The sequence below is a fragment of the Dicentrarchus labrax genome, unplaced genomic scaffold, assembly GCF_905237075.1.
Source record: "Dicentrarchus labrax unplaced genomic scaffold, dlabrax2021, whole genome shotgun sequence".
Taxonomy (NCBI): Eukaryota; Metazoa; Chordata; class Actinopteri; family Moronidae; genus Dicentrarchus; species Dicentrarchus labrax.
Window position 1 is genome coordinate 10,354,941 of NW_026136704.1, and position 24,357 is coordinate 10,379,297.

The 24,357-nt window shown below is 40.8% G+C and overlaps 1 protein-coding gene across 6 annotated transcripts in view; it reads right to left on the reverse strand.

The window, feature by feature from the left end:
* lsamp (limbic system associated membrane protein) overlaps positions 1 to 24,357 on the reverse strand; it is a 1,177,706-nt gene that overhangs the window by 175,341 nt on the left and 978,008 nt on the right. For 5 of the 6 annotated variants that reach the window (XM_051396815.1, XM_051396814.1, XM_051396813.1 and 2 more), the window contains exon 2: positions 8,366 to 8,444. In XM_051396815.1, the coding sequence (XP_051252775.1) occupies positions 8,366 to 8,444 (79 nt within the window). Of the gene's footprint in view, positions 1 to 8,365; positions 8,820 to 24,357 lie in introns of those variants that run through there. The other variant, XM_051396810.1, reaches the window with a different exon arrangement.

The following is a 24,357-nucleotide window of genomic DNA, read 5'->3' on the forward strand; positions in this document are numbered from 1 at the left end:
CCTCTAATCTCCTTTAAAGCCATGTGGATTTACAGCTGCAGGGATGGGAGTCGTCACAGCTCAAACCCACATGTTTCAGCTTTAATTTGAATTCATCCTGACTGACTGATAGATTTAAAATTATTTAACCTGCTTCCACAGTTCTAGTTGAACTGAGCTCAACTCGCATTCATTCACCCTATTCATTTCTTCAATTTCATGTCCGGGGTGACACGGGGTGCTTGTAAATTTTTCACATTTTAATTCAGATTCCTGCTTTGTTCTCTTAAGTTTTACATAAGAGCTAAATTGCTGCAAACTGGTTGGTTAATTGCAGTTGAGATGGACACTTCCAGTGAAGAGCTTGTGCTTTTCAAGCGACTGTACTGATTTTGCAATTAATCACGATGACACACACGTAATGACGCTACACCTCTGAAAGATGGCAGCTTCATTAAGATGACAAAGCCTGGGTGAACAGAAGATATAATCATACAGTGCAGCTGGAAAGACATACACATGGTGTTGCTATATAACACATAGCACAGCACATTAGGGTATGGATGGACAATAATTACTTGAAGCATATGTTGTGAGTAGGTACTGTTTTTAGACTACATCTACTGCAGCTCTCAACACTCAACACATTTTGGGGTTTTCTGAGAGCAATAAGAATACTCTTCCACTCCACTTCTACTGCCATCACCTATAGGTAGCCAGAGGCTTTGAGAAATTGCTGAGTAGTTTAAACATGCACTTAGAGACAGTCTGGCCTGCCCAACAAAAGCTTAGGTAAAGAGGGAAATGGAGTGGAATTGCTTTTAGGGAGAAGCACTGCTTTAATATTCAGTTGTATCAAAAAACATTTCAGGTCCGGGTTCCCTGAGTTATTCACAAAAAATATGTTGAAGCCACATAATGAAGAGCTCAAAGTGTCCTTGTATATTTTCTGAGGATGAACCAGCAAACATCAAACTATAGGCTGAAAGCCTATCTGGTTCGGGAGCCCTTGAAAAGAGTCCCAGACAGCCCACTGAACTGCATTGGACTGTGAGTTGCAGATGAAAACGTCAGAACTCTGTTCATCTGCCATGTCACAAGACTTCACACTGTCGCTGCAGGACATTATTCAGATCGTACTGACCACGATGACAGCCTCTGGAACTTGTGGTAACACAGAGCCGTTCCAAAAGACTTCATAAAACTTTGCAGAATTGGCAAAAATATCATCCAAACCCAAGTCCCTGTGCTTCCGAAACTTCCCCCTTTACCTCTGCTCTGTCCGAAGCCAAAATGGGGACAAGACGATAATGACCCAACTGGCAGCCACTCAGCTCTCCCACTGTAGCATCATGAGTGAAAATGAAATTGATTTGAAAATCCTACGTCGGCCCAGGCTGGAACAGAAGGGATTATTGTGCTGATTGTACTAATACTGTGTCCCTGCCCTCCCCCTCCCTCCCACTCTAATTCTACCCATCATACTCTTCTCTCTTCCCTCTGTTTGTGTTTCTCATTCTTGGTGAGTGCTCTTTGGCCATCATTCTTCCCTTTTACAATTCTGTCCTTTATCACCCTCGTAAAGAAACCACCTCTTCTTCTCCCTCTTTCTCTCGTCTGACTTCATGTTCACTCTGTGAATCAGGTTGAGACAGCACAGCTGGACTCAATTTAATGCTGGCAGAGAGAAAAAAGAGGGACAGAGAGAGCGATGACGATATAGAGGGACTGAGAGATGCCTAGGGAGGCTCTAAACTGTGAAAAAAAATTTAAAATAAAAAATAAATAAAAGAAGCACTCCGATCTGATGAGCTGTAGAGAAAAATATAGAGGCCCCCTGGGGGCTGGACATCCCAAATTATGTTGCACTGTTGCCCTCTGCCTGGAAATCCAGAAATTGATCTGTTCTTCCTCAGTTTTCCTCCCCCCACTTGGAATGCAGCCTGGACTATATTGCTCACAGTATCACATTACCATAGCTTTGTACTGTCTGTGAAAATGAATACCTCCAGTGTCTCCACCATAACTTAATGTGACAGCAATACATGTTGATTACAGATCAGTTCTATGGAATGGCCGTAAACACTATACATGCGTATGTGGAAGTTTTTACTTTTTTATTACACTGATATCTAGAGTGTATCAACACAAAGTGTTGGTTAGCTCTCATGGAGCCTCACAAACTCAGGTAAAAAAAAAAGCTCAGAACAATGTGTTACTGTAGCACCAGCTGCTCCCTTAATCAAACTATCTTAACAACTATAAAACCTTGCTTATACCTCATCAGTCCATGTCTTATTTTCTCCCATCTTTCCTTTTTAACTGCCATTTTCCCCTTTCTGCCAACTAGGGATGCACTGATTTATCTGCCGCGCATCGGTATATGCCAACATTCGACTTGTTGACTGACATTGACCTATTGGCAAATAAGATGGCATTCACCGATATCAGTGGCCGATGTTTATCTGTGAGCTGCATCAATGTTGTCAGATACTGGGGAAATGATCACCTCTGTTTTCCAGCAAAGGCACACATTGCACAAAAATACAAATGTCTTCCATGCATGAGCACGCACAGTGAGCTGCTGTCCAGCTCTGCCTCTCATATCTCAGATGAGAATAGAGATAGACTAAGCTGCAACAAGGCAAAAAAACCTATCCATGTAGATTTATTTGTTTCCCTGGCACAAGTGGGTAAATAAATAAAAAACAAAAAACCATCTGTATCGTCACAGGCTATCATCCAAATTGTTATTTTGAACATCAGTATTGGCCCAGAATTTCCCAATCAGCGCATCCCTGCTGCTCACCCCAGTCCCAGTTTTTATTTTCAAAAATGGAATTATACATCTAGGCGTAAATGATTTACTTGTGCAATATTCTTACAGAGCAACTACGGTTAGGTTAAAGTATGGTTACGGTTAAAGAATCATTATCATTCCAGTTAAAAAATGTCATAATTAATTGTTGATCTGAGAATGGGGCAACATGAAGTCAGACATGCTAGATGCCTTGATATTGACAACCTCACGCTCAATACATAAAGGCCAAACAACTTCTTTTGTTGGCTCTGAATGTTGCACTGGACTGAAATTGTGTGCTGCCAAATTGTCCCAACAATTAATTCCTGGGAATACTTTATTATTCTGTACTGTAAACTGTAATAGTAAATGTAATAGTTAATAGCCGATTAAAAAGCATGACCCTAACAGCAGGAACTTTCTTTGGACAAGAACTTGAAGGTCCAGGGTGTAACATTTAGGAGGATCTATAGGATCTATATAGAGTTGTCATTATCATGTTTCTACAGTAGCCCAGAATGGACAAACACTCGCTGTAGATACAATATTTCTGTATTACAATAAAAAAAAAATTGTTTTCATCACAATCCTCCAGAGATGACATATAGATTACTGCATGCTTTCAATACATATGTTGTGGGATTGGTACAGGTGCACTGTGAAAATTAACCAGGGATTTGCTGAGAATAACAACTCATTTCCCAAATCCAGAAAGTCTTTGTTTCCATATTCCAAGTGCAGTTCGTTGGAGTGTGGCTGATGCACATCACAGCACTCAAAGATGCATCATAGTTCAATAGTAGAAGTTTTAATAATGCAAATCAAAATAACTGTTATCACTATTCTCGGGCATTGTGAGTTGTATTGGAACTTAAATTAGACTAACATCATATCTTATGTGGTCTCAGAGCCTCTGGCAGATTTCACATACATTATATCTGGCTGGCTCTGACTCAAATTAAAGGCTGAGTTCTGGGGTAAGTCTTGACGCAGATCCTCTGGGGTAAAGCACAAGTGCAGAATCATCTTCCCTGAAAGTAACAAGTCAGGCAGAGTGTATTGTCAAAGCCCAGATAATTGACCCAGAGGAGAGCAATCACAGAGACTGTCATTAATGCTTTAATAAGCAATTGTCAATTATCAGGGCTTCGCCTGACATTGCAACCTTCTCCTTAAGGCCACCACATAGTGAGGGACTCAAAAAAAGCAATTAAAAAGTAAACTATTGTGAAACAGAAATGGCTTGAAGAAACATGGAAAAACTTTTCTTTTTCTTCCCCTCAGATTCATATTGTGACTTGCTGAGGATGAGAAGAGTTTGATTTCACTTGTTGGCATCATCCTTGTAAAAAAACACAGGCTAAGTCACCATGGAAGGGGTCTCTGAAATATGGGGTGTTTTTAAGTGACCTAAATCTCACAGGTCTGAAACACGACCGCTGGGACACAGGGCTAGATTTAATATGCTGGAACTTATGTTCCTGCTTTCCAGGGGCAAATGTCACTTGAAGCAGATACACATTTTTCATAAGAGTCCCTGTTTAGAGCAAAAAACGACATTTTAGGGACAAATGTTGGACCCAGATAGTCTTCTACTTTGAACTCAAAGCCACCAAATCATTAAAATAGTAGAAAAGCGTGCTTACATGCTTACTTTGAGTAAAGTATGTTACACAAGTCCAGCTGGAGATCCAAAGAAACTACATTAGAAAACCTTACCACTTATATGGTTGTGGTTACTAGAGTTTAATCCCACAGCCTACGCACATAAACTCTAATTCACTTCACATAACAAAAGCTGGTGCGAAAATGTTTATCTAAGCCAGTCCAACATAGTGACTTCTTGAAAGGAATAATCTCTTTCGGATTAACCTCTTGATGTCCTGCTTAGGGAAAAGGGCTCAGAGGTTAAGAGTAGCTAAATCTTTACATCTGACACTGACTTAAAGGAGAGCAGGCGAACACTGAATTTCAGTCCTGAAAGACAGAAGATGAGCTGCTGAAATCATCCCTATAAGCATAAACAGTTGGGGGAGGTGGCTGTCAATATTTAGTTTATGTTCACTTTTGATGGCGTCTGGGGGAAAATGAGATTCTGTGAACAAAGGATTGAGTCACACAACATTCTGAAAAAAAAGTCGGCTACAGCATGTGTGCCTGTCGCAACAATGTATTGGCCTATATTTGAATTAATCTTAAAATTCAAATGTTTTAAGATTAATTCAGGTCAAAATAAATAATATTACCATTAATAGTATTCATACTATGATCTGTAATGCATCTTGCAACTTTGAATGCGTTTTTATAGGGCTGCCCCCGACTAAAGTTTTTCCTAGTGGGCTAGTAGTTGTTAGTTCAAGCCAGTAGTAGAGTAGTCGTCACACATTTATGATGTGTAAAATGCTAACAGAAAATGTGGTAATGATTCTGAAAAGTTTAAAACAACCAGTAAGGAGACTGAACATTTACTAATTAATGCCAACACAATATAACACCACACAAGTCTTGTTGTTCAAAACACGGAATACATAACGTCCTACTTGACAAAACCAAATACTCGCTGGCCTGTTCCATACAATGGTTGATTTATAACAACTGAAAATGAACTCGCTACAAACTCGCTTCTCTTCCTCCATTTCACGCCTCTCCTGTCGCTGCCTGAACCCGCCGTGTCTTCATCCCCAGGGTCGGTCCTTGTTGGAGCTGCTGTAAATCAGCTGGCCTCTGCTGAGGCTGTGAGCCCGGTTCAGTCGTGCGCTCCTTGGCAGTATTCGGCACTGGGTCCCCCTCTCCTACGCTAGTAGTGTTTAAAGACCCTCTGTTCTTCAAGCTCCCACTCCAGGTACAGACCACTGACGAGCTAGTGGCAGCAGCTAGCACACTTAGCATATGCAAGTGCAGTGGTACGTAACTCCCTGAGAAAAGGTCCGTGTTGCAACAATCCTGATTCTTTTATCCCGGTGACAAGGCGCAGCTCTCAAATGGAGTTTGACATAATTTTCCTGCAACTGTCCGATTACTGAAAAGTGAGTCGACTAACTACTCTTCTCAACAGTTAAATGTACCTCACACGGTCAACATAATCTATTAAATATTCTCATGACACAAATGAATCCATAGCCATTATAAAGCTTAAATATATACCTCTGACACAGGCTTTCACAGTGAGCCATAAAAGTGCTGCAAATCTGAAAGTTTTAAGCATAAAGAGAATAGACTCAGTTTGCTTATTTATTCAACATGACACAGTTCTGGGCCCCTGGTAAAAATAAATTTCCTTTCTCATTTCAGTAGCGAAGCCTGCTGCTGTGTGTTCTGTCACAGCGGTTGTTCGGCCACATACTGTTTCTCCACTCCAGCATCTCTCCTCTTGTGCCATGAATGTCACGACTGCAGTAAAGGAGCACAGGCCTTATTACGCCCCCAGGTCACCAATATCCCCTCAGCCTTCACAAAACCCAGCTTATGGAATCAGATACACTGTGTAGCTCGACAAATTACTAGCCGACGGCCTCCCACCCCTGCTCAAAGTTCTCGCGTTTCAGCCCCAATGCCCTCACCACCGCCCCTCCCCCCTGTATCCAATTTGTCAGGTGGAAACTGGGTGTGAAAAATGGTTGTGTTTTTCAATGGAGCCACAGGGGTCCGAGCTGCAGTTTATCGTTGCGTGACTGACAATAAATAAGACTGATCACTAACACCAACAAGATACATTATGAACATCAAATTAATTATGACACTGAGCGATTACTACAGATAATTATTCACAGATCATTTGTCTGAGATGATGGTAAAACAGTGGACTTGGGATGTGAGTGTTTCCTTGGAAGGGAGGATCTAATTTGGCTCTGGCTCAGCACGAAGCCTGCCATTACCTTTAAAGGAAACAGACTGACTGGGTGACTAAACGGCTGAATATAGCTAAGACGCAGTCAATTGGATTTGGAAAGTGAAACAAATAGCTGTGACCCCTGGTGAGTTCAACAGTAACTGAGTCAATTGACTAATTTGATCAGCAGATACCTGAATGGATGGCACCTGGTCGCAAGAAGCAATCCATTAAAGGGATTTATTCCTTTTGTATATGTTAGTGAGTGTGTGTGTGTGTGTGGGGGGGGGGCTTTGTGTGTGTATCCAGCTATATGAACAAGCTTAGGGCACACGTGAGGAAACCTGGTGGTGTGTCTGCAGGCTTTTTGACAGGCTGTTAAAGGTCTACCCTGTAATTGCATTCTATATGCTCACACTCATTAGGCGAGACTGGTCGGTGGTACCGTAAATACAGCGTGAAAGTGGGGAGAGGACAGAGAAAGAGTGAGGCAGAGTGAAAAAAAATCAATGTGATTGAGTATTCTGTGTGCAGCTTTTTATACTCCTGGACTTCCCTACAGTGCATACCATTTTCAGAGTGTGTGTGTGTGTGTGTGTGGGGGGGGGGCAGAGTGGGACTGAGGGAGGTAAAGCGACGTGTTTACAAAAACCAACCAAATCTAAATCCCCTCGAATTTATAGCCTGCCACAAACACATGGCCTGGATCACGTGGTCACTGACATCTGCCCAGCAGTATCGCAGGACCAGAGTTGACAGCTTGCATTGTCTGGGAAGTGATTAAGTGGGGTGTGAGGCTGTTATGGCCACAAAAACTGACTCCCTGTAACACAGAGAGCTGGATATGGAGACTGGAGCTTTTATATTCATGGGGCTGCAAACAGGGGTTGCACACAGCGCAGAGTTTGAATTGAACGTCCTTTGGCACTGATGGCACTTTACTTGTCCCTGGCAGGCTGCAGTTAATCTCTTCTAAAATAGTCATTCGTAAAAAAAAAAAAAAAAAAAATCTAACTAAGACTGGACAGTTTTCCGTCTCCTCGCATCATCATCCTCTTATCTGTAAATAGAATCCCCGTCTCTGCCATTAATCCACACACAGCAGCATCCCCGGACACCGTGACGCACTTCGCCGTGTCAAGAGGTTCTTGAAGTACGAAAAACACAAACAAACACATACGCACACACAAAAAAAATAAACCGAACAAATAAAATCAGGAGCAATCAGTCAGTGAGCACAGCCCTGGTGCTCTGTGCGTCATGTCAACGAAAGCGTTTAAGCTTTTGGCTCCAACCATGTAATTCCCTCCAAAACACCGATGTCATTCACTGCGAAACTGCGCTGTAATTCCATATAGGAATAGCACACAGGGGGTGGGATTATCGAGCATCACTACAAAACGAATCTTAACAGGAATAATGTGTGTACTATTCTAGATTTTTTCTTCCAGGACTGGTTGGTGAGATAAAAGTTGGAAACATATTGCGAATCAACTCTCATCCAAACACTCCCCGTCTCCGTTTACTTCGCGGTCATCTTGAGGTAAACAGAAGTTCACCGCAGGGAAAATCGAGACAAAATCGCCAGTGATGAACAAAAATGATCTCCCTCAACAAATCAACACAGTCCACAAAACGATCATCTTTGGTCCTACTGAGATGTGCGGCATGCAGCTGCCTGCCCGCGGCGAGGATGCTGCTGTGCACCCGGAGCGAGGCACACGGGAGGACAGGAAAGTTGGGAAGATGACTCTTACCTTATGATCGCTGTGTCGCCCTGGCGGATGGTGATGTTGTCGGTGGCCCGCTGCATATCCACACTCCGGACGGGGAATCCTGTGGGGATAAGACACAGCAGTCTGAAAAAAGAAGCCTGCAATTGCCTCCAACACGATTTGCGTCCGACTTGCATTTTAATGCACAGGAGCGCGCTTTTCGGCAGCTATAGATCCAAGGGTAAAAAAGGAGGGGGGGAGGAAGAAGAGTAGTTGTCCAGACTTCTCGGAAAACGCGGGATGCCTTTAAGTCCAAAGCAGTCCGGGAGGAATGGGTGATACGGGTTTCCTATAAGACTTTAAAGGTGCAGTGCTGTGCGGGGTCCTCGCTCTATAGTCCACTGATGCGTAATGCTCTACGCGTAAAGGGACGGCACAGCCAGCAACGGCGATGGAGAGAGGCAGGCTTCTGCTCAGACTCTGGGAAAATAACTCCCCCCCCACCACCACCACCACCACCTCCTCTCTCTCTCTCTCTCTCTCTCTCTCTCTCTCTCTCTCTCTCTCTCTCTCTCTCTCAGATTATCCAGCGTCTGGCTGTGATGCTCCCCTTATTGGTTGTCAGGACAACAGCACCACCTGAGGTCCCTTTCAGTGAGACACAACTGAGTAAGGACTAAGGAATAGGGGCAAAAGAAGCATAAAAAAAAAGGAGGAAGAGAAAAGAAAAAAAGAAGGGCTGTTGATACAACAAAGTGGCACAGGGGGATAATAATGCTGAAAACAACCCGTACTGACCAGGACCACAGGTGTTGTGCACAACAATGTGCTCTTACCCCCCTGCAGATGAAGCCAAGCAGACAGACACATTCTCAGTGGGGATCAGTATTTTATCATTAGTCTTCAAACAAACTGTATGCTCACAGGTATACAGTTATCTAGAGCAGTGGCTCCCAGGCATTTTCATGCCAAGCAGATTCGCATTGGACCATGAACCCTCCAGTGGATAAGACTTTTTGTTGTTAATTATGATTAAGTGTGGTAAATTACACAATCTCAATGTGCTGTAGGTAGAAAGAAGTTAAATCCTCTTACTTTGGAGTCTTTAACTCCTGTGTGAAAAAAAATAACTTTGAAATGTTATTATATTTGCATTGTAATCACCATCAATGGCGATACTTTTTGAAAAACATTAACTATATGGAATATTATATTTTACTCTGAATATTCTGACCATGCTCTTCCATTTTACAGCAGAATCAATTAAGTGGAAAAGAAGAGAGGAAAAGCAAATCTCACACTCAGAACACTCTTTTGACCATGACAAGGCGAAGCCCAGCGGTGAATAGCTTAACCAGATATAAACACTCCTTGTCTAGACTACCACGATCTGACATGAGGCTGGAGCTTGCTAGGTAATTACATCCACTTTCATCCGCAGCAAGGACACAAGTTTTGAATGTGTGCTCCTTACGATTCAACAGAAATGTGAATGCAGAATGAGCTTATAATTTCACCACTTGCCAATCAAGCACCAGTTTAATAGGCCATGATCTGATGCTCATTCGACGATGTGCTTAATGAACTGCAGAGTAACAATTTAGACAGTGCATTTAGCATTTTATTTGATTCAGAAAATACATTAATACTAATGTGAATCATTGTCATTCATTGCACAGTGCATTTTTGTTTTGTCTCTGGGGTTATGTGGTTAATAATTTAGAAACCGACACGTAAAATCTTTAACTCAAACTCTGCACATGGATACAAGTACAGGAGCTAGCAAGGATACTGTATACCAGGGGTTCCCAAACTTCCCTGCCAAGGACCCCATTAGGTGCACATTAGACCACAGACCACATTTGAGAGGATTTTGTTTTAAGGAATTAAGGAATTTTTTCATTTAATTTGTTATTTTTTGGTTTGAGTTTTTTGGTTTTGGTTTCTTCATAGCAAATCAATGATCAAACATTAAACCCTAGTTAAAACATTGTTTTCCTCCTTTAGCTAGGGACCACAGTTTGAAAATCACCCCTACGTATAACTTGAATGTAGACTGATTATCTGTGATGCTAACATTGCACAAACTTGCGTTGATCACTCCCCCTCATACTTAAATATAATGCAATTGTTCCGGTGTGTATACAGTGAGGAGTAATCCTCTTCTGAGGACCAGCAGCCTGATTGAACCAGAGCGAGGTGGTGTGGTTAAATCTTATTCCAGCAGATTTTCAGCACCAGATCAGACCAGTTTTACAGCTGCCCCTCCAGCTGCTGTATCCTACTGTGACATGTACAGTAGGCTTTACAGCTGGATTAGAGAAAATGGACGTGCAGATGTGCACACAGCTGAAAGGGAATTACAGTGAGGTAATTGATATGGGGGAGTGTATGGTGGTGCTAATGTTAGTACATGTTAATGTTAGTTAAGGAGCACTAAAATGTTTTCAGCAAGGGATGCTTGCAAAGCTGATCCCTACTTAGTCCTTAATAATCATTGCCTGTTACCATCTCCTCAAAGCTCTTGGAGGTTTTAGCTATCTTGGAGATTGTGCAGTTTATGAAAGAACATATGCATTAAGACCACTTAAAAAGGGACAACTGGGCTCTGAAGAGCAGAGAAGAGACACTTCTCAGCATACAGATACATACAGGAATGGCTCCCATGTGGCTTTTAGCTATAATGTTAGTTAGAAATTCTCAAATGTCTGTCAGTGGCAGACAGTGTGTAATAAGTAGAAATCTTCCTTGTATGGCAGAAAGATGGAGAAGGGGAGGTCATGGTCTTTGCAGCTTTAACCAATTCCTAACAAAAGGCCAGTGGTTCCTTGCTGTAACCCACATTGGAGAACACACACATGCAGACAAACTGAGTGCTGGAAGACAGAGGGGTTATTATCATGCTAGTGGGATGCTCTGGGTTGGGTGGTGGTGTGGTTTAGACAGCAGAACCGGTCATACATTCTGCTGTGGTGCACACAATAGAAACTGTACACAGTATAATTTAAGTAAATAGAAAGAATAGAATAGAATAGAATACAAAGATGACACAGGTAAAATTACTTTATTATTGAATTTGGTTAGAATATGCACATTTCCTTCTTTGAGCCACCTCCTTTTTTGTCTCTATAATTCAGGAATGATCAGGTGAATTATGAATATGTGTGGTGCATATTAAGAGTAGAATTATACATGGCAACTTTTCTTAGCATCTGCTGCAAACACTGCAGCACACAGAGCCAAAGATTATTTTTGGAGGACAATAATTGTTCTAATGCATGATACAGTGATGAGAGATACACCACATAATTGGTATCTTCTAATGACTAGTACTGCAGTCTGTGACAAATAAATGATGAAGCAACAACGGTATAAGGGGAATTAACTTCTTTGATGGGAAAGCATAACATGATCTATTATTCAACTCTATGTAGTTCAACTTAAAAAGGTGATAGCAAGGAACACCCCGGGAAGCGTTTTTTTTTAAACACACCGAAGACTAATGTAATATAACTAGAAATCATGTCTTTGCTCTTTCACGCTTGGCAACGGGGTGATCACACAGCATTGTAAATTAGGAAGATGAAGCCGGATTGAAACCTCCAAATGTTTCCGATATTTGTTAGCAATACGCGACTCAGCCTTTTGTAGTTTTTTGACACAAGGTCTGCATCAAAGGGCAGCCGCTATAGAATGACTTTATTAATACACATTATGAGGTCCCCCGACTTTTTCCCCATCTCATTACTCATAATGAGTCTGGCACAGCGACTCTACTTGGTGCCGCTGATCAAAGTGGAAGGGCTCAGAACAGCAGAAAGAAATATAGATGTATGACTCGGGTGTAAAGAGCCACTCTTAAAACTGAATTGACACGTACCCATGATGATAGTTCATTCAAAATTTGCAAATTAAAAAAAAAACACCAGACACGCCAGAGAATTTTAGTCTGTGGCATAACTATCAGATGGCACCAGAGCCTGAATGCCTCATAGAGTTTGTATGTATAAGCTTTTATTTGAAATGGAAAAAGGAGGAACATAATATTGCCAATTATGGTTGCATTAGCCCACTGTCATTACAATCAGATTATATTATTTAATATTGTGCACAAAATCTAGAAGCGCTGGTCCGAAATACTTTCTTTCTGGGGAATTTGTATAGGGACTAATGATACAGACAGTCCAGTTTCATAAATTGTTAAAATTCATGCTTCTTTATGTGATAGCAGTATAAGAAGAGAGCATAACAACTGGTTACAATAATTACATTTTCAGTCAATTTTCAATTCAAGTAAGCTACAGCCAGCATGTGATGCATGTGTTATATCCATTGTTCTGTGCACTTATGAACTAGATCAGATAATTTGCTATTGTGTATTTCAAGTCATGCCGGTTCTTGTCAGTCGTTTACAATCAGGAAACAAAAAGCATGATGTACTAGAACTATTGTAGTCCTCTTCGGGAGTCTTGGTCAATATAGCAGACATAACCATGCATCACCAGAGTGACAATGGCTGCACATTACTTTATACCATACAATGACCTGGATTTCATCAGTATTACCTGGATTCAACATCACTGCATAGATTTCATCATTTGCTGTTTTTCTTTGGAACAGTTTTGTCATCCAAACACTTACTGTATGCTATGAAATGTTCCTTACAGAAAGATATAAAGATATGCCCCATGTCAAAGCTTTTTTGGCAGAGTGTGTAGTTTGTTAAAAGGGCCACTCTTATCGTGGTTAGTATTACTCAGTATTGTATAACATGTCCTGTGGCTCTGGAGGAGCTTTGTCAAGTTTGTGAAAATAACCCTGATGATGCCCTGGTGATGTCATTGGGGTTATTTGGTCTTGGAGACTACCAATTTATAACAGGCAGCCTGTGTACAAGGTAGGAAGGATTTAAGGAAAGATGCTATTAATTTGCATTTTGAGAATCACAGGATCCGGTGTTTTTGAGCTTGACCTATTCTAAGAACCAAAAGTCAGGATATCTCAGCTACCTCTATTTCGACTATTCGTTTTCTCATTCAGTCCCCCAACTATATGAAAGTGCAATACTTAACACTCGAGTACCAAATTAAAGAATAACAACTTTGCCACATTCGTACCGACAGAAAAATTGGCTTTTTATTTCTCACAGTGACTGATCCATTGTGCCTACACCTACAGTGCCCGTATGCACTGCACATTAGGCTTCACAATGGCAAATTAACCCACAAAGTCAGGCCAGCCTGAGAATGTGTAACTGGTTGTTAGCGCAAGCTCCATGTCACATATGCCAACTAAAAGCAAGCAGTTGTTCTTGACAAATGAGATATGTACAGTATTTGTCTGTAAAGTTACAGGAAAGCAGCAAACTAACACCGGCTACTTCTGTGCAGTTGGGAAAAAGCAGGAACTTGCTACTTGTTAGTGGAGACACTTTAACTTTAACTTTAACTTTAGCCACATAAAATGACATATTGTGATCTATAGGCATACTGGCCAAGTAAAACCAAAGTGTTAGGTTTCAGTAACACTGCATTTTGTCTTGACCTTACACACAGAAGCAGGCAGCCAAATTCATAAAGAAAGTAGACTGCATGGATCAAATATGGTATAACACATGGCCGGTTAAACTGCTGTCAACATCGCACTGAGTGCAAATTACAGTGAACTCAAAGTCTTCATTTAATAATGTCCACAGATTGAAGTCACAGCATGAGGAGACAAAGTGGAGGAGAAGAAGGAAAATCCTAACTGATGCAGTCTAATCATGCATCAGTCACATGACACAGTTGACCTTTTGTAGATAGTGGTGTTTTGGTAAGTGGGTCCTGCGCAGAAATCCCAACAACAGCAGCCATTTTGACATGAAACAGTAGGGTAAACATAGATGTTACCAATTTTACAAATTAATGTTCCATTCCATTTAGTGTAGCAGAGTCTTTCCATTGAGCCAACATGCACAGTAGCAGCACCCTGACTCTGTTTGACCTGAATAGAGAAGAACCTTAATTAGTATCATTGGTAATAGGGTAAACCTGTGTTTACCCTACTATTTTATGTCAGAATGGTTGCTGTGAAAAAGGTCTATTTTGGCTTGTCAGCATGCACATACACACTGCTGCATCGATGCCAAATGTTTCACTTCATTTTGGCCACCAACTCAACACTTTGTCAGTGTGAACATCCAGAATTTGATTTCAGGTATTGTGCCAGTGTAAAGGTCAAGAGCCAACCTCACAGCAGCAAAAAGGAAAGTGGCGCACAAACATCCAGCTGGCCGGCCACAGGAACGACACACAACCTCACTTTGGTGCATTTCCTTGTTGATGTTCCACTGGCTTATACGGTATGCTTCCACCCTGACAACATGTAATAAAATGTGAAGTAATCAATAAATTCCTCTGTGGGTATATATTGAGTAAGTCATTTTGGCTGAATGAAATAGAGTTGCAGTCCTCCGGAGGCTCAAAGGCTCTGAAGGTTTGTTTAGTGAAATTCTCTCTGTAGTTTCCTAAACCGTCCACTGAAGTCAGCATATGTCAGAAAATAAACTACGAGTTGGTAGCATTTGCACAGGTGAAAGATCTTACAAACAAGCCATTAATTTAAAAAATGACATTTGGAAAATTATGCTTTTCTTTCATTGTATTTTTTTCTGTCAGTCATTTTGATTGAACAGACTTTGGGTGTTTTGTGTTTTTTTTAAATGACATTTTGGAATAAACCTCCTTATAGGTGCATTTCATTTCAAGATGTGTTCCAAAATCAATACTGGCCTATGAAACAAAAGCTGCAGAAAAGTTTCAACAAGAGGAGGCTCTATAATGGGATTCTGATTCTTCCTCCACCTCCATTGTGCACTATCTAACCTCTGCATGAAAACAAATGGCACTCGGCTCTGCCATGAGCTATAGAAGATCAATGAGCCAGGCTCGACCCTAGGATCCTTCTTTTTTTTTCTTTTTTCCAAGCCAAATACGCTATGTGTGAAACTAGAGTAGGCTGCATTAGTGAAACATGCCCACACACACACTTATAGTACGTGTGTGTGTGTATATGGGACAAAAACACTGACACAAGAGATAAAAAGAAAACGAGTTTCCCTCTCCTTATAAAAAAAGGAACGCATGCATAATTTGCCCAGGCATTCCTATCAAAACCTGACTCTTGGCAGCAAAATGCATGATACGCAGGAAAAAGGATACCCAGCAACATACTCAGCAGTATACTATAGCACCACCAATACACATGCACACACACATGCACACACACACACACACACACACACACACACACACACACACACACACACACACACACACACACACACACACACACACACACACAACATAACACACCTTGGCCTGAAGCCTTGCTCTCATCCGTCTTTCTCTCTGTCAGCAGAAACATAACATAAGGCAAAACTTTGGCACAGAGCTTGGTACAATTTGGACAATGTGCTAAAGTGAAATAGTTCCAAATAATAGTAAATGAGATTGTGAACACTTAGTAAATTTGTTGTTTCTATCCACTTAATTCATCTGCTATTAGTTTTGCAAAAAGCACCAACTTTCCAGCACACCAGCTGATAAGTGAATGACCAATGTCTGTTTGATGAATTTATTCGACACTTCAACTGAATACTGCATTTATAATAATTTGTTGGCAAGAGATGCAACTGACAAATGATCACCTATGAGTTTTTTAAGTCCCCCCCCCCATACTTTTGGTTAGATTAACATCTCAGTAATGTGTTCTGCATTCCCAAAGAAGCCTGTTTATACTGGCAGTACGCCTACCTGCAGAGGCTGCCAACACCTACTTGCGTAAGACAACACACACAAAACACACTTCAAAAGACACATTAGGCATTGAAAAAGCACTCCAAAAGCAACCTTTCAGGGCTCCTTTGCATAAATCTGTAACCTTGACAAAGTTTAAGCCGGTGAGTGGTTTTGTGTGTGAGCAGATGTCTAATTGAACTGCAGTTCTGGTGTTGTTTTCTTTGTGCAGACCTGTGAGCTGGTTTATATGTGAAGTGAACAGGGCTGGCTGCTGAAGAGTGATTTCACGCATTTAGATGTTCTGTGTATTCCTGAGATCTATAGGCAGGCTTCTCTACCTGTGCTTTGTAAAGTGATCATATCTAAATGGCTGTTATCTCTTCTGCTTTTATGTTATGTCAGATAAGTGTTTATTTGTATGTATTTGTGTGATATCCCCTCTATCTCAAACTTTCCATAAGTATGTGCTTTGCCAAAAGTTGTTATGGTCCCATGCCACACTTCAGATATTTCATGCTGCCTCACAGGCGGCAAAGACTACATACGGTACTTGGAACTGCTAAGGTAAATTCACAAACATTTCCTTAATGACCATGGGAATGTTTTTCTTTCCTTTAGGAATACCACTTTTTTTGTATTGTATTTTTAAGGTCCAGTGTGTAAAATGAGACAGGGTTTTTTTTTTACCTACTGAGGGAGCAGGTCCTCTTCTATGGAGGCTGCCATGTTGAACCACAGTGTTTCTACAACAACCAAAAATTGACAAACCAACCACTGGCTCTAGATAGGGCCTTTTTGTGAGTTTCACGGCCAATGTACTTTCTCCTACACACTTGGAAGGCTGAACTGCATTAAAATGGTTGTAATACGTGGCGTATTGTAGTACTTGTAAATAGTATGAATGATTAGCAATTTAAATTAAGGATTAGCAGTAAAACAGCATCATCCATTGATGTGGAAGGTATTTTTATCCACTATCTCAGCCACAGATTGTTCCATCACTCCTCTGCTCTCACAATATATTCCATAATAAAAGGGAGAGCAATTGCATCTACTATGGGTCAACTGGCAATGCAAATGCCCCAGTGCCCCATGGTTTGGAGGGCCAATCATGCCGTGAGTCACACCACATCTGTAAATTACTAAAATTTAACCTCAGCTTTCAGTGCTTGTACATTATCCAACTCCCCTACTGGAGATGACCGCACACTGCCTTTACCCCCCACCCACCCACCCTTACACACAACATCTCCTCAATCTTCTTGCAAAAGAATTGCTTTGAGTTGGCCCCTGAGAGTCATCCCTCCTCTCGCTATTCAGTTCTATTAAAGAGTTCAGGCACAGAGAGAGAGGCTGTGCTGAGGAGGATTGGTTTAGCTGCAGCTGAAATGTTCAAGGTGAAAACCTACGGGGTTAACACAATGAATTCCTTGCACAAGTACAAGGATGTACAGTCTGAGAAATCGAAGGAGCATGCCTTTGTGAACACAACGCAACCGTATGAGTCCATGAAAGACTAAGTCCATGCAAACCATCCTGTAACTGGCTCTTCACTTAAGTTGTTGTTTCTCTCATCTGCTAAATTATGGGATGCATTTCAAGAAGTGATGGGTGACTAATTAAGACTTTCAGAGTACACGCACACACCAAATGACTCTAAGGACTGTCTACATGAGTAAAAGCAATGGTGTGAAATTGCCTCTTTCATGCACATATTTATTCATTTTAATTAAATTTTGAAAACTTAAAGGGATATTTCAGAAACTTTGAGTTACTTGCTGATATTGCTATGAACCACAGATCGTTTGGACAGCGTTATCCCACTGAGATCACTGCTTGTTGGACAGAAATTAACAGCAGTAGATGATGCCAATTAACAAAAACAGTTTATTTACAACACAGCAAAAACATTGTCAACATAGCAAGCACTCAGCAAGCAGAACATAAATTAGGCTGTACAAGCTTCAAAATAAATGTTTTGGTAATAGAAAATGATTCAATTATTTAACATCAAACTCTTCATGGTGATAGACAATATTTTTTAGAGAGTACATACAGTAAGTACTAGGAATATTATTACCACGATCAAGGTTGAATCAGGATCATCCACAATAAAGGTTAGATAGGTTGCCAGAAATTCAAAATGGACAAAAATCTTTCGGGTGAACTTAGCCTCAGTGGGCAAAAATTGTGAAGTGCTTTATATGTGACCACAATGTGGCACAAGGTACACCAAACAAACATACTTTCGGCATTATATTTGTGTTTTTTTCACACAATGGAGAATCTTTCATGTCTCTTTATATGTCTCAGATGACAGATATGGTCGTCTCTCTGAACAAAATGACAACCAAGCAAACCACTGGGATAAGTTAACAGAGGCGACCCTAACAAAATTTTTTGCCCCGTTTTCACAGTGTATAGCAGACACACAGTCAGACAAACAAGACCTAACACAAAACCTTGTTGGCAGGGTTAAAGTTGTGAAATGTATAACGCTTGACTGTTTTCTCAGACCTCTCTGCATCATGAATAATTTAACAAACAAATACACTTTTGACCGCCATAGTTTTAGATGGTGATAAACATGTTTCTCTTGCATCCTTCATTAAAGTATATTGTGCAACCTTGCTGTCAAGCAAGCAGCCAAGTGATTTAATTTAATTATGATTTGAATCAATTTAATCATTTGCATCAAAACTTAAACCCATTGCTAACAGATCCTGTCATTCAGATTTATTTACTGTTAGTCTAAATCAAATACAGACCAACTTGTGAAACAAAATGCTGCCCCTGTGCCTCCTCAGAGGTTCCTAGGGAGCATGTAAACACTCAAAAATTCCTTGGGAACTCCATGTGAACTAATTCACAGTGCAAATTTGCGCAAATTGTACTATCCTCTTACAGGAACCCCCTGCTGAGAAGGATGCATGTATCGATCCTGCAGTAGCCAGAGGTACAGCTTTGAAAAATCCAACTAATATGATTCCTGTAGCAATTATTTTAGAGGTAGGATATATATATATCTAACAAGTAGGTCAAATACCTGCCAGATGATCAGATTGTTGTCTTTATTTAGCCTGCACACAGCAGACGTCTATGGCCAGATACAGTTATTGTAAGTGAAAAACAAAAACACCTGTTATGTGTCAATGATAAACATTATGTGAGGAAATATAAAACAGGATGCTATTTTTGACTACCTCTAAAGATTTAACACCTTGTGGAACAAAACACAGGAAGCAACGTCGTACAGCACTGTTATTTCTAGTCAGGAAGTCACAGTGCCCAGCGCCATTAGAAGCTAAAGAGCTGCCAGTGATATGGTAGTACCAGTACCAGTCATTTGGTAAATTACATGTGATTGGTAGTTGGAAAGCCTGAGAGAGATGAACCCACACAAGAATTTCTCAATAGGCTTTACCAAAACCACAAATGTAAAGCTACCCTTGGAAAGAGGGTAAACACACACACATATGCGCACAAATCTAAATTGTTCTTTTCCCAAGCTGTCCAGTGTGCCTCCGCATCTTATCTCTCCACCCCCACTCAAGTTTTGCTCCATCTTTTCCTCTCATCGCCTCAGTGTGTCTCACCGCCGGAGATGAATAATGTAGACCCCCTCATTGTTTTGTATGAACAGAGCAATTCTCTGGATGAGATTCTCTCTGAGGACTGGAGAGCCACAGGCCTATCTCCAGGCCCTCCCCTCTAATCTGCATTCTCCCTCTGTTCTCTTAATTAGGAGGCTATGGACAAGAAGGCACAGTAATTGCAGCCAGTTGTTGCAGATTTCACATTTTATTCCTCCCTTGTGACACATCCTTATCTTCTTCATCCCTCCATTTTTTTTCTCCCCAAAGTCATATTTCTTTCTACCTTTAATCTTAGCCATCTTCATCATTTTTCCTTTTCATGCACATCATCCTCTTCATCATCACAAACACATGTTTTTATCTACATAGTCAGAAACAGAGCCAATGAAGGGAGGCTAAGGGCCAGGGTAAATAATTAAGGGAGAAAGAAATGCCAGAAGCCACAGAAGTCGATAACAACCCAGCATAAAGCCTTGAATGACTCATTGCTTATTAGGTGTTAAAGGGAAACTGCAGAAGCTTCATTTCTTGGGATAATAGCCTTATTTCATATCTAATAATACAGACTAAACTAGAATCTGCTCTCTAAACCTCCCTTGACAGAAATTAATATCCCCCCTCTCTCTCTCTGGTGAATCACAGGGTAAATGTGTACAGCAAAGGAATGACAAGCCTGGGGCCTCTGGGTACAGCACCATACAGCACCCAAGGGAACTGCACCACCTCCATATTGCAGCTATAACACAGCTTTCTAAACCAAGAAGATGAAACAGTACTCTCTCTGTTTACATTCAGGCTGCAGGCGACATTAGGGTAATCATCTCACAGAGACCAACTTACTGTACCTTAGAACCCTTATACACCTTTGGATGAGTTCAGTCAGAAAACAGTACTGCATCAAAAAGAGCAAGAGCCCCATTCGTGTCAATGAGACCACTGTGTCAGGCCTAGCAGAAGTCCTGACACTGAGGGCTCTGGCAAGAAACCACACAAGCAAAGATATAAAAGAACAAAAACAGAACAATTTGGCTAAAAAGATGATCCAAGTTTTCTTCAAACACAGTGCAGTGTCACCTAGTAACGTACTGGCAACTTTCCAGAAATGTTTCATTTATTATTTGAGGATTGGTATAAAATCCTTATCCACCATTTAACCATTTCCTTGTCTCTCCAGTGGAGCTCAAACTTCAGTGGACGTTTTAGTCCCATGCTCTATGTATGTCATGATTAATTGGCTAAGCCGTTTGATCTCTCTTCTATCTTTTTAATAGAGAATCATTTATTATTTAAATGTCCAGTTTGTAATATTTAGGAAGATCTATTAGCAGAAATAGGATATAATACTGTATGCATAACTCTTTTCATTGACGTATAATCACCTGAAAATAAAAATAGTTTTTGTTACCTTAGAATGAGTCATGTATATACAGATGTTTCTACTGTAGCCCAAAACAGAAAAACCAGACAGTGGCTCTAGTATTGTGGCCATCGTAGTTTGGAAGGGGAGGGTGAAGCAAGGGAGTTGCAATCCACAATTACACCACTAGATTCCATTAAATCATACACACTGGTCCTTTAAAGGAAAAGTTCTACAGGATTGAGCATGATGTATAAAGAGAGGATATTAGTAGATGTAACTACTGCATAGCTGATGTCATCAAAAGGCAGTCTGAGAATTGTGTAAATTAGAATATGATAGACAATATTTTTTAGAGAGTACATACAGTAAGTACTAGGAATATTATTACCACGATCAAGGTTGAATCAGGATCATCCACAATAAAGGTTAGATAGGTTGCCAGAAATTCAAAATGGTGGGCCAAAAACTGGTGCATTTTACATTCAACAGCACTGCATTACATTGACCGTCTGCTGCTGCTGCCTCCTCTGTTGGCCTTGAGATGGTGTAAACTGTAATCTTTCACCTTCAATAGATCAGAGTTCAGTCCCAGTTAAGGTCTAGAGACTTGAAAGACCAACACAAAGAATGGCAGCTGTGGTGATTAGAAGTCACGTTGGTTACATTGGATTCCAGTTGCAGTAAGTTTTGATAAAAAAATAAATCAATAAAAAATAAAAATACAACATCCAAAGAAACCTTGCAAGCCACTCCTGAAGAGTAATCCACTTCTCAAAATTTGCTTCGAGTATTGGATGTCTCTTTAATTTTGCCTTGTGCTCTGTATTTTCAAATAGCCATGAAGTTGCGAAAATTAGGCTAAATATATATACACTACAGAATTGCCACAGGTGGGGACTGAACCCAGATTCACACATTATTCAGCCCTTAGGTTGGTTAAGATTTTTTAATTATTTGAGTTTTGCAACCTAATATATTATACTGAAAGATTTTACAGATGGTGTTTAATGGATTCATGACCAATGTAATAAAAAAAAAGGAAGCAATCCATGCTTCCTCTTTTATTTATTTTTTTTAGCTTTTTACAAAAACACAGTGACATGTTTTTATTTAAATTTTTAAATCCCCAAATATTTACCTTCTTTTTTCAAAATGTATGTGTGCTCAACTCGAAAGTTGGATTCTTCGACCAGAGCCTTGAAGGCAGCACACTACTCTGCTCACTTGTTAGGTTCACATTTTCACAAATTTATACAGAACACTGTCAGCTCAGCATTCAGTGTGAAGAGCAGAATGTCAAAGTAAAAAAGTGGTGAAGGGAAAAGAGAGATGGTATGTGACAAATTTAGGACCCCATATGCACATACACACGCATACACACACACACACATTAAGGAGACAGCCAACCAATGTACAACAGAAATACATAAAAAGCATGGAGTTGTTTTTTAAAAAACTTTTCATATCAGTGCTGACCAGCTCACCAGGCAACCGCCCACTGTTCCAGTTGACCAGTCTGCCCCTGGTGTCTGATTTAGCCATGCATACATTAAATTACTGCTGCATATAAATATACATGACAAGAACACTTCCTGTGGTGCATTCTTCCGTCTGCTTTCTCAACTCTTTATATTTCTCAAAAAAATCACTGTTGCTGGAAATCTCTGGATTTTTAGCATTTGTTACGTAAATCACTCAAAATAAGAATGTCAGCGAAATACGCAATATATAACAACGTAATCCAATGTCATCTAAGCTGTGATCTGCTCACAGATTGCTCTTAGTTGAACTCATAAGCCCGACAGCAGTGACCCATGACCTGCTTTCATTTCCAACAACAGATGGAAACAAAGGCAGATTTAGATCAGTAGTGTGAAAATGAAACTCACCAGCACAGCTTGGGTACGCAGTGCTTATCAATGAAGACGAGAAAATAAACTGAAAAGATAACAGACTGAAGTTCCCTCACGTTAGTACAAAGCACAATGGTTTTGTCAAGTACTGCAATTGAAAAGAAGTAAATGAGGTCCTATCCCCTCTGAGCATATCTTTTTTAATTTATTTTTGTAATATTTACTCTAAAGTGTGGCACACATGCACTTAGATCATGTTTAATGTTTTACACTCTTTAAACACAAATGTGGGCACGTGGGCTGTGTGTTCAGCGGATCCAAAAGAGTTGTGGCTTCTCTCGCTGTGATAATAACCTTTGCAGAGAGCTGCTGCTGAGAAGGAGGGAAGGAGAGATAGATAGAAGGAGAGAGGAGGACTAGAGGAAACTGGGGAAGGTCAGGAGGGAGTGGAGGTGACCTGATTCACACAGAAACGTACACACACACACACACGCACGCACAAGCATTCACACCAACCATAATCCATCACTGCATTGCTCGTCATTCTTAGACCTGCCATAATGACCCAGAGCCGTCTGTTATGGTAGAAGCCAGAGGTGAGTCCTGGGGTAGTAACACACACACACACACACACACACACACACACACACACACACACACACACAAGACAGATGGATACATACACTCACAAAATTGTGCACACACACAGACGTGCAGATCCTTGTGGTGCAGAGCAGCATTGCAGGTCCATCTGCTGCTGCACTAGCTCTAGTTAGGAAGCCAGCAAAGGGCATGGACATCAGGGTACTGCCTGCTGATGATTACAGGTTTATACTCTAGACTGCCTAAAACTTTACTTCCAACCAATCTGCACCCATGACTCCAGTGAACATCACCTGCAATTCCAGCTGCTTCAGGTAAAGATGAGCAAACAACATGTGTGGAGGGAAACTTAGGAGATATATTCATGAGCCCTTGTCACCTGCCTATACTGATGCAAGTGTACTGTAACTGAGTGCTAAATTGAATTAATTTGTGAGATAGTTTGGCTTGCATAAACAGGGCCTGTGTTTGAGTCTGTCCATGGCCATTTCTGGAAAAATGTAGGTCCTCCTGCAATTGACAGTTACTCCTGCAATTAATTTTATATCAACATACACTCATCGTATTAGCCTAAATCAAAAAGTGGTGATGCAACACAGTTCAGGATCCAGTCATCCTGAACAGAGAATACATATCTGCCCTGTTTGGCTACATCCAATTGTTGTGTCAGGTTGTGTCACTGGCAGGAAATGCTATGCACCGATACAGAAGCAAAAGGAGAGTCTGGAGAATGCTGAACTGAACAGTGATGGCTGAACCTCTTTACCGCTTTAGCCCCCACCAAGAGGAGGATATGTAACTACTAAGAATGAGGATAGTTATGTTTTTTAATGCTATGGAT